The 11,609-nt window shown below is 34.2% G+C and overlaps 2 protein-coding genes across 2 annotated transcripts; one reads left to right on the top strand and one right to left on the bottom strand.

Annotated features, from left to right (window-relative positions):
• Positions 1–666: 666 nt before the first annotated feature.
• On the top strand, positions 667–1,240 carry CBG14001 (the record flags this gene model as incomplete). Its single annotated transcript, XM_002644207.1, has 3 exons — positions 667–732; positions 780–959; positions 1,109–1,240. 3 exons carry the CDS (start codon positions 667–669, stop codon positions 1,238–1,240), a joined length of 378 nt encoding a protein of 125 aa, XP_002644253.1.
• A 2,659-nt stretch (positions 1,241–3,899) lies between these two features.
• On the bottom strand, positions 3,900–4,786 carry CBG14000 (the record flags this gene model as incomplete). The annotated part of the gene is made up of 2 exons (XM_002644206.2): positions 3,900–4,160; positions 4,667–4,786. 2 exons carry the CDS (start codon positions 4,784–4,786, stop codon positions 3,900–3,902), a joined length of 381 nt encoding a protein of 126 aa, XP_002644252.2.
• Positions 4,787–11,609: the final 6,823 nt, after the last annotated feature.

The following is an 11,609-nucleotide window of genomic DNA, read 5'->3' as shown; positions in this document are numbered from 1 at the left end:
TATTATAGGAAGGCGCATTATCATTCTATTTCTTCTAATAGAAGCCAATTTTGGCTGTGCACTTTATCTTTTCTGTTATTGCAAATACTTTATTTTCCTGGAGTTTTCATTAATTTTAGTCGTTTTTACATATTTTTTTTTCGTTGAAGAATCAAAAAATGATTAAAAATAAAATGCTTTTGTTAGAGAGAATACGGTACATTAAAATTCTTAGTTATTGGCTGTGTGACGGAACTTTTGAATTTTTGACATTTTTTTTCAAAAATGAATTTTTGCATTATGAACTCTGGATTCTATTTCTTTCAGCGTGTTTTTTTTGGTAATATCAATTAGAAAAAACCCTATCTCTCGAAAAAGATCTGTCACGTCATCCGAATCTGTCTCACATGTTGACTTAATTGCTCTAAAGAAAACGTCGACCTTGGTGTTGACCGTTTTCCATACCCTCTTCCAACTTCTTCTTTACGTGTTTTCCCGTCCTACTGAATTCATTCATTTTTCAAGTTAGCTTTCCCAAAATCTCTCGATTTTTTACTCATTTCTCGTTGCTCTTAATGATATTCTGAAAATCATCGTTTAATTCTAGCTATTCACCATTTCTCTCGAGTGCCTATTAGGTGGAATTTTTCTTCTTACTTTTTTTTTCAAATTCTTTCATTTCAGAAAATGTTCGTCACGGAAAGACTGATCTCCATCTACTCCGGACTTCTTTCATCCCCTGAAGAAGACATTGTAAGTTTCGCCTCTAACTTAATAGTGGATTTTCTGATATTTTTTAGAGACATTTCGCTATGAAATGGATACTCGAATCAAAAGTCACTCTGGATCTTCTAGAGAAATACAATGTTCGAATGCTCGTTGAGCAGCAATACTACATCACTCATGAGTTGGCTCGTCATCTGCTCAAAAAAATTGGCGATCTTGAAGAGGAGCTAGAAAACGGGGCTGGATTCTATACGGTGAGTATGATGGTCATTTTTGATTTTGAAAACAGTAACACGCGTTTTGTGACTTTCGATTCATGGATTATTTTTTTCTATATTCATTTAGGTTTCTGTTATGCTGATCTACAAGCTTAAATCTTTTACTAATTTTTATAAACTTTCAGCTGACTCCGTCGCCAGTCAAACGACGCAGAAGTAGATCAACCGGGAAGTTCGTGGGCGGCATTGAGATTATGGAAGGTCCAGCTCGCAATCTCCAGAAGCAACTCGACCAACATTGCAACAAAAAGCAGTGAATTTTCAAAAAAAAAAAACGGGAGCTGAAACTTTAAAAACAGCTTTGAACTGCAAAATTATTTTTGATCTACCTGAAAAATTTCGGTGTGGCAGGTCTGAAGCAAAATTTCATGATTTTTTATCTCATTTTGTGGAGATTCAAAATGATTCGAAAATTTTTTGAAAAATCAATTAGTGGTCATAGAATCCTACATGGTGCTTTTCCGGAAGAAAATATTCCAAATAAGGTCATTTTTCAAGATTTTTTCAGAAAAATTGGAACTCCCCTCTCTCGGTTTCCAACATTACTAGGAGTTCTATAGCTCAAAAAAACCGCAAGATTTTGCTCTTCAATTCGTATAAAAAACATTTTCAATTTTCCTAATTGAACTTTTTTATAATCAAAAAATCTCACGAAATCGTAATTTCACCATGTTTTTCGATTATATAAAAAGTTTAACTAGGAAAAATAAAAAATGCGGTTTTTTTGAGCTATATAACTCTTGGAAATGTCAAAAACTGAGAGAGGAGTTCCAATTTTTCTGAAAAATTTTTGAAAAATGGCCTTATTTGGAATATTTTCTTCCGAAAAAGGACCATATAGGATTCTATGACCAATAATTGATTTTTTAAGAATTATTTGAATCATCTTCAATCCCCACAAAATCAGATAAAAAATTCTGAAATTACGGTTTTAGACCTGCCACACCGAAATGTTTCAGATAGATCAAAAATAATTTTGCAGTTCAAAACTGTTCTGTGGGAGAGCGTGCAGCGTGGTTTTCTCATTGAAAAATTTTATTTTTCTGCTCATGTTTTTCTCAGTTTTACCGATCCCATATCAAATACTACCATTCAATTGTATCATTCCTTTTTCACATGTTTCCAAAAAATGTTCCCTCCCTTTAGTCATTCGTTTCAATCATCTACAGTGTCATTTGAAACATTTTCTTCCTAATAAAAATTTTCATGATATATGGCTTTACAAGAGTTATGATTCTTTAGAAACATTTTGCCATTCAAAAAAACCCTCTCTTTAAAAATGTTCTGGTCTATAACAAAATTATGGTAAGGATTTTTAAAAAAATGCTGATCTTTTAGAAACTTCTGATCTTTGAGGAAAATGATACCCCTCGAAAAATGTTGGTCCTAAAAAAATATTTGGGTCTACTATGAAATTCTAGTCTTTAAAAAAACTCTGGTAAAAAACTCTGCATTTAAATATATAAATGTTATCTGAAAAATTCGTAACATCGGTGAACTTTGTTGTTTTAGTTTGTTTTCAAAAGATTTTCATGATAGACGTTGATATTTTGTATTCGAAAGATGATCAATTTGCAATCATCAGTCGATTGCACCCATGCAAAAGGCAAATCAGGAAAATATATTACAAAATATGAAATTTTTCATCTATCAGATTTTCGAGGGCGAGTGACATTTGTATACTTGTTCACATGTCGGTAGAACATTTGAGTATAACAATTTTTATATCATTTTTTTCAACAAAAAGTTCCTGCTTGATTTAACGCTGGTCTCAAGTCTCATGTTCTGTACTTTAGACGGCTGTTACAGAAATAAGGTGGTACTCAATGCACCTCATCTGTTAACCATAGTTTCGAGAGATGTTCATTTTTTGTTTTTCTTCATGTCTATTTTCTTCTTAACAATGCGTTTTCCTCGATACAGTTTTTAAAAAGGCTATTCTGACGGAATCATATCAAAAGATTTAAAATATCGGAAATATTTGCAAAATAGTATAAAATTCTCAAAACACACTTCAAATTACACAGAGCCATACTTCGTGATTTTTTTCAGAGATTTCCCCAACCATAACAATAATATGTTTTGGAAACCAGAGTTTATTTTGCAATTCCTTGTTGATTTTTAAAACTAATGTCTATTCTGGAACGTTAATTGCCCTCGGAATTCTGATAGACATGGTAATAACAATATTTATTTCTTAGCAATTGGTATTTGTTGAATTTAGTGTAACTCGAAACCATCCTATTTTCTATTAACTTTATTGTCCCTTTGAGAATGGACCATGACATTGACAATGGACTTTGATGCTTGCAAATTCATTATCTTTCAAATACAAGAATATCAATGGTTACTATGATAATCTTCTGAAAACAAATTTTAAAAAAAACCAAATTCACAGGTTTTACGAACTTTTCAGATAAAAATTATGAATTTACATGAACACCTTTAAAGACCAGAATTTTTTAAGGACAAGAATTTTTTAAAGAACTAGAATTATCAATAGAAAAAGACTCTACATTTTCACTTTGAGCTCAATTATCTCCTTTGCTATAAATTATATAAAAAGGGAATAACTGTTGAAAAGTTTAACATGAAATCAGCAACATTTTATCAGTTGACAGATTTTCATTATCTCTCAAAGAAACCGAGATAATTGAGCTCGAAGTTGACGGTTTAGGTGGTTCTATTAGAATTTACGGTATCTCTCATCTTTTGTCAACTCTCACTTTTCCTAGCATAAAAACGTTTGTTTTTCTCAAAAAAAAAACAGTTGTAGCAAAAATACCAAATATTTATTCCTTGCACTTGAAATTTTCAAAATCTCGCGTCTTAGTTTTTTAATCAATACCATATAATTCATGATAAAATGCTTCGAACATAAAAAAGGTAAGAAATGAGTGAAATGCGAAAACGATTCTAAGCAGTATCAAGATCATGCGTATAGAGCCCTCTACCAGGAAATGCAGTCAAAACGCTTGTGTAGATACGAGGTCTGAAATCGAAATCACCAAATGCGTAAGCACCCGAATTGGCATAGTTGTTAGGCGGGTACCCTCCTCCGTTGTACACGTTCTCTCCCCAATCGACAAACTCCTCTTTTCGAAACAAACCCCAGACCAAGACCAACAGAACGATAATGGAAATAGGCAGCCAGAAATACGGATCAGAGAGAAATTTCTGAAATGAAATGATTAATTATTCGACAGAATTTTAGTCTTTGTTTATTCATTCATTCAGACCAGGAATCAGGTTTTACGTTTACGAATTTTACGGGTTTCATGGTTTTTCTTAGGAGTTGCAAAATATTTCGGCCCGGCGTATAACCAGTAATATCAAAAAAGATTAGTTTTGGTACGCGAACTTTTTTTGATGATTTATTTTTGGTGTTTTATTTGAATTTTTGAAATGCTGGTATGATGTTTTATATTGTTCCTAATTATTGTTGTACTTTCAGAAGCATTTTCAGGATTTGTTTCAGTTTCTGGTTACAAAAGTGAGAGAGTACATAAATTTTGAATAGTTGCATTGAAGTTTCTCACTGCTTCGTAATAAAAATAGCTAAAAAATTAGATGAACAAATTTTGGAAAAAAACAAAAACAAGCTGAATTAAAGTTCTAATCATTTCAGACCTTTTACCATTTCGATAATTTTTTTTTGAAGAAAGACACTGAGAAAAACTTACAGTTGCATTTGAAATTTCGAATTCTTTATTGTTCGTTCTGTTATCCAAAAGAGAAGATGGCGTCCCAGCACTGAGCTTGAATAGACCGAGAAGAAAAATGAGAAGGATAAACTCCCACATATTTCTGAAAATTGGGCATAAAAGATTGACATATGGAAAAAAAAGTGGTGACAGATACTAATACTTAACCTGAAGGAATTTCAAAAAAACTAGTTTTAACGCTGCATTATTAAAAAGGAACTCTTTTTTAATCTAATTTCAGAATAGGACTTTTTGAATTTGACAGAAATAGTTATTCAGAATTTAGTGTTTTCAGGGCCAATTGAAATTAAAATTCCAGAATTTTTGGAACTGTGATTTTAGAATTCGACATTTTCCCTATTTCTGAACTTTCTATTATGCTTGCCTGAGAAAAAAAAAGTTGAGACGCAGAGAAAAAGTGTCTGCGTCGCCACCGTTTGTGTGCTATATAGGCTCTCCGCTTCGATATTGCTACCGTATTTAGACTGCAAAAAATACTCCCTAACCTTTTTCTCAGAAAAGTATAATAATTCCTAAATTTCGGAATTTCAGATTTTTCGAATTTTATTTTTTTTTGGAATTTACGATTCCTGAATTTTGAATTTTGAGTTCCTGGAATCTCAGAATTTCATAACTTCAAAACTTTGAAGTTTAGAATTGCAGAATGCAAATTTCGAATTTTCCGAAACACAGAATTACAGAATTCTTAACTTCCGAATTTTCGAATTCTTGAATAAACTTTGTTTTGAAAATAAATCCTTGAAAAATAGAAACCCATCGGCTTCTATTAGAGGAAATATGGAGATTACTTATTCTGTATTATCAAAGTAGCAAGGCACAATTTTTGAAAATGTCGCGAATCTATGTTTTCTTTTCCTCGTCAGGGAGAAGCAAAGATGGTAATAAGTTTTCTGTCTAGTGGAAACAACTAAAAAATCATAAGAATTCTACACAAATTTCAAATCACGAGAGAACGCATTCAAAAAATAACAGAATGAGTAGCAATTTCGGTTTATTTACTATTGGTTAGAGAGCTGAAGACGCAGAGAAATTTGTGGCGAAATAGCGTTGGCAAAAGAAATAACAAAAGTGAGTCTTAGCAATTGTCGAAACCGATGACACATTTTATCGCTTTTCGAAAAAATGAGAGTTGAGACGCAGACAGACTCTCCAAAAAATCTGACTGCATCTCCATCGTATGCGTGTTTTTTCGTTTCGCCGCTTCGAGATCCCTACCGTATACCACTCTCTAACTCTCATTTATTCGGACAACAATAACAGATCAATTGGGAATAAGAGACTCTTGAAAAATTGATGTGAATCTTGACGTCAAGGATATGATAATATGTAGGAGTTTTCAAGAAAAAATCGTGAAAGGACATACAAAGTTTTCTTTCCCAAAGTATAACAATATTTGTTTTCCGGCTGATATGAAGTTTGCAGTATTTTTCATTTACAGATTTGGGATATTTTAATAGCAGTTGATATGATTGAGCCAATGTGTAGAATCCGATTTGATCAGTCACACCCCCATGTTTTTGTTTGGTTTGTCTTTATCTCTCTTTCTCCCGAAAGATAATATTTCTTCCACAAACGACAACGCACAGTGTCCCGATCCGCGATTGCGCCAACTTGCCGCCTTCAAATGGTGCGACGGAGCGAGCTTGTGTTTTCAGTGTTAAATTTCCAGATTTTTTTTCAGTTGGAGATATCTCAGCTCAAACCGAAGGAAAAACATGGGAATACCTACGAATTGTAGAGAAAAACATTCTTCATCAGATTTTAATAATTTTCGCTTTTAAAAATTTTCCGGCTTTGCGGAAACGTGCCTTTTCTGAAAAAAAATCCAGTTTTTCATAATTTTTTCTTGGTTTTCGTTCGTTTGTCAGTTTCATTTAACGACAAAGAAAATACATTGCTGAACAGGTAATCTCAAAATCCAGACAAATATTTCAAAGTCTAATGTCATATTTAGCGAGTAAAACACATGGAGGTGTTGTTGTAGGGTTGAATTCGATTTCATCGAACTCCATGAATTTCAGGCAATTTCATCGGTTCATAAAATTGATTCTGTAAATAATTTTCCCCCCCTAGGACTTAGATTGAGTTGTATTGACCATTTTCTTGCAGGAAACTTTCAGATTCTGTACGAAACGTCATGAAAATGATGCCGTGATAAGTTTCGAGCATTCATCTTACCGTTCCAATTCGATTTAGCCCCGGGAGAAATCAGGTTTTGGACAGCTGCTCTAAATTAACAGAAGCAGGCTATTCATAACTTGTATTTTTGAGATTCTTGCTTAAACTGTCTATTTCTAATTCAGAAACATATGTATTATGTCAACCATACAAAACAAACTTGGAAACTATGAAATTTTGGCTGAAAAAGTTTGAAAAACTGGACTTTTTTCAGAAAAGGCACGTTTCCGCAAAGCCGGAAAAATTTTAACAGCGAAAATTATAAAAATCTGATGAATTATATTCTTTACAATTCGTAGGTATTCCCATGTTTTTTCATTCGGTTTGAGCTGAGATATCGCCATCTGAAAAAAATTTCTGAAAATTAACACTGAAAACACAAGCGCGCTCCGCTGCACTATTTAAAAGCGGCAAGTTGGCGCAATCGCGGATCGGTAGGCTGTGCAACGTTACTGTTTTTTTCTATATCGATTTTTGGGTATATCGCTTTACAGCCCCTTCCAATCTATCCCACCTGGTTTTCCAGTATACACCCAACAGACAAAAACGTTGAAATACATTCCCACTCACTGTTTTTCAATGTTTTTCCTGCTTTTTTCAGCTGAGCAGCAATTGTAGGCAGCCAAATTATGCATGAAAACGTCTTTTTCATCCGTTTTACTGTTTTTTGTTAATTCTCCTTGATGTTTTGTCTTTTTCGTTTTCGTTTTTCAATCTTCAGCTCTTCCTGACGTATGGATTTATGTTGTCGTCGTATTAGACTCGTCTTCAAATCTGTAGACTAAATTTCCTAAATTTCCAAAAAATTTTCACGACTACTTTTGTGTGGACCACACCAAAATTACTGATCCTTCGAAACTTCCGGTTTCAGCAAATTAGCGAATCGAGAATGAATGTTTATAAGTTTGAAGCCATCATGTAGAGAACACCAAAAAACGAAAGCAGCTGAAGGTCCATTTCTTTTCTTTTTCATGCACAGCTATTCAAAATTTATTGAATTGAACCGATTTGTGACGAATTTCAGTTTCCCCATCCGTTTATAGATGTTTTTCTTGACCTCATCAAAACTACTGATTCTTTGAAACTTCCGGTTTGAGCAACTCGGCAATGAGTTCATATCAACTGGAGGTTTGAAAGCACCATGTAGAGAAAATCAATAAGGCAAAGGCAGCTGGAGGACCCTTCTTTCTTTTTTCATCCACGGCTATTAGAAACTTCTTGAATTGAACCCGATTTGTGACGATTTTCTGAAAATACAAAAAAAAACTGACCAAAAACTTACGCTGATATAGGACCGTAGTTGATAACTTGTCTTCAAAAGCAAAATTGACAATTCTCTGAACCCTTCTGATGCATTTTCTTACAAAAATTCTTTTTCGAAATGAGAAAATCCGCTGAAACAATTTTAATCATCGATTGAACGAGTGTCGTTTGATGCGTTGCGTGCCGCGTGCGGCTGGCATCCTCCCGTCAGCAAGATGAGGGGCACTTTGTATTGTGTTCTTTACCAGATCGTGTGCCCGATAACCCATCACCAACGGATTTTGGCAAGTAAAAAACTTACTACAAGGAGCTTTTACCGTTTTTAACTGTGAGTTTTTTTAAACTAAAGAATGAATTGTTTCCAATAGTGATTTTTCTTTCAAATGAGAAAACTCACATTAAAAATATCAGTTTTCCGTAAAAAACAACATTTCACTCAAAATTTCAGATCAATTCAGTTGAGATTTGACTCAATTTTAAGCGATTGACCAGTACTTTTTACAGAACACCACATGGACAACCGAAAACGGTTTCTTGGTCATCTGTATGTGCGGATGCATGGAAAATCGTTTTTTCAGCTAGATAAACTCGAAGTACAGAACAAATGGCAAGAAGATTTAATGGAAAATTACTCTCTTCAAGTTGACACCTAGTTCTGGATCAAGAGACAGATCTCACCAAATTCGATCGACTTTGCGCTGATTTTGCCGTTCAATGCGACAGCTTGCCTTGGCGACCGGATTTGGATATATGAAAAAATCCCGACGACAATGCGATTGATATTTATTTATTTATTTATTTATTTACGATTGCAAGAATCGTGGAAAAAAAGGAAAAAAAAACATTAAAATACATGATAATCAGATTCCAAATGATATCCCATACAAGCAACAATACGGACAAATCAAGACACATCGTTCATATTTCTTCATGCTCATTCAGCAGGAAATAAAAACTTTATAAAGTTTTTGTGAAAAACCAACAAGTTCGCATCTTCGTGGAACGATATCAAGTGAGTTTTTCGATTTTTACAGAGCTGAGACAAGTCTCATGATCAGTTGTTGGCAAAAACAATATCAGAAATGTGCCAATAAGTCAGTAGAATTTCTAGAAAATTACGACTTTGTCGCGTTGAACTTGTCAATTCGTGAAAAAAGTTTTCAGGACAGCTTATGAGCTAAAGTGATATGATAATCGCAATTGTTGATTCAACAATCAGGAGGAAAACCATGTCGGTGGAGCATTTGAAGCAAGAGCTGAATAATATATGACGAGAAGCAGTGTCACATCCTGAAAGTAAATTTTTATTTGATGATTGAATTAATCTATCTATGAAAAATATTATGCTACGATTGAAAAACTAATTTTGTGTTGAATGAGGTAGAGCTCTCGAGTGCGTTGCGTGCATCCTGTAGGACATAAAAAACAAAAAAATTATGATGGATAAATAAACATTGTTTCTTTTTAGCTAAATTACAGCCTAGTTTAGTTGTGCTTTAGTTAAATTTCCATGACCAGTAATGTTTTTAGAAGACCTCATGGACGATCGGAAACGTTTTATTGGTTTTCTATATGTGGGAATATGTGGAAAAAGTGATACACTGGCCGAATTATTTCAAAATACAGGAGAATGGGAAGAAGCTGCGATGTAAAAGCCGTCCGTTCATTTTGACACCGGGTTCAAGATCCAAGAAAAACAGATCCCGCCAAAATGGAAAAATCATTTTCTGCTTCTTCCCGTACCTGGAGTATTCGAGATATCTGTTGAACTTACCATTGCAATGAGACGGTTTGGTTTTTGTTAGAATACCTTCGAATGCAGTGTCAACAGGAAATAAGAACCAAAAAATCCGTGGCTTCATGAAGCAAGTGATTTTGATTCAAATCTGTTTCTGTTGTCTCCTCAGGGTTCTACTTTGCGGTGAGTCTTTGTCATTTAATTTTTCTTGTCCCTTAAAGCAAGCTGAGTGTTCTGGGTTTAGTTTGCTTTCAGTATCGGCTTCTGGATATGTACAATCACCAGCTGAAGATCCGATGATGTCGACGCGTTCGATTCAAGCTGCTCTACACGTCAATCACTTCTGATTGGATTTTGTACTTATATAAGGCTCAATGTTTGAAATTCACCAGAATGTGTGGTCAAGGTGTCTGATGAATTTTATCATCAGACATCTTCTCTGCTCTGTTTTGGTGGCTGGAAAACACAATTTTATTTCTCAATTCTTCAAGAAAAAATAACGTTTATTATGGGCTCAAGAATACATATGAAAAGAGTGAATAAAATGAAAAAATTAACAGTTCAATCCTGAAAAACATGTAGCACTCATTTCCAGAGTGTAGCACTCATTTCCAGAAACCTAATCTATAAAACCTGTAATTTTTGAGCTGATTTGCAATGCTTTGCCAGATACATTGTAGTGTCCACATCTATATCAACAGTTCAAAAAACATTCAAACACGAAATATTCTTGGTTCCCACAAATCTTTTGATATGTTCTTGCATAAATTTACAGTTTTTCCCATAGTTTGTTCTACCCCATACTATTTTCGCTGGACTGTTTCTCTGTGTCTTGTACTCTCGCCCGAACACATAAAAACCAAAATTTTTCATTCTTTTTTCTCTTTTTTGCCTTTCTTTCATCTTCCATCCCTCCCATCTTTTTCCGAAACTCTCGATTTATGTCTTTTCGATTTTTTGTGTTCTAGAAACTGGAGTTCCAGGTTTGGAAATCAAAAGCTAAAAAGGTTGATTTAAAATTCAGGTAGTAAACCAATAAGCTGTCAAAAGGAAAATTATCAATCGATTATTCATCGTTTCTGTTAACCAAAGATTTGAAGAACTCATACTACTCAATTTTCAGAGTATGACCCGCTGTTTCTTTCTTCTCGCAATTTCGTCTCTTCTGTTTACCACAATGGGGACATCAATTGAACTCGGAAACTCCACGTCGGACTTTGCTGATGATGTTCTTAATGTTACCGAGATTTCCGCAGAAACCATGGAGAAAACCCATGCGGTCACCACTTCGAGAGCAATGAAACATTTTCATGATGTAAGATTTCTAAATTCGAGGACTGAAAAATATTCAGCATGTATATTTTCCAGTAATGTTTTCAAAAATTTGCTTCAAGCAAGGATTTTGAGAAAAACAAGACTCTGAGCATGTTTTCTTTTGCAATGAATTTTTTGAACAAAACACCTTCTGAAATACATTATTCCAATTGCTTCCAATTTTAGATGATTTCAGATGTACTCATGCTCCTGGCTTTCGCTACCCTCATCACCATTTTGCTAATTCTGTTTGTAGTTATTCCATTCCTCTGCTATTCAAAATACAGTTGTGAAGGACACAAGAAGAGAAGTCTCACCCCTAGAAGAAAGATGGAGTCTCGGTCGCCTATACTGCACACAGACGACTGGATTGAACGACGCCGAAATATGCCCGAATTTGGTTTAATC

The sequence above is a fragment of the Caenorhabditis briggsae genome (assembly GCF_000004555.2).
Source record: "Caenorhabditis briggsae complete genome, chrX, whole genome shotgun sequence".
In the NCBI taxonomy this organism is placed as follows: domain Eukaryota; kingdom Metazoa; phylum Nematoda; class Chromadorea; order Rhabditida; family Rhabditidae; genus Caenorhabditis; species Caenorhabditis briggsae.
Note: the sequence above shows the minus strand (reverse complement) of the source record. Positions and strands in the feature narration are given on the sequence as shown.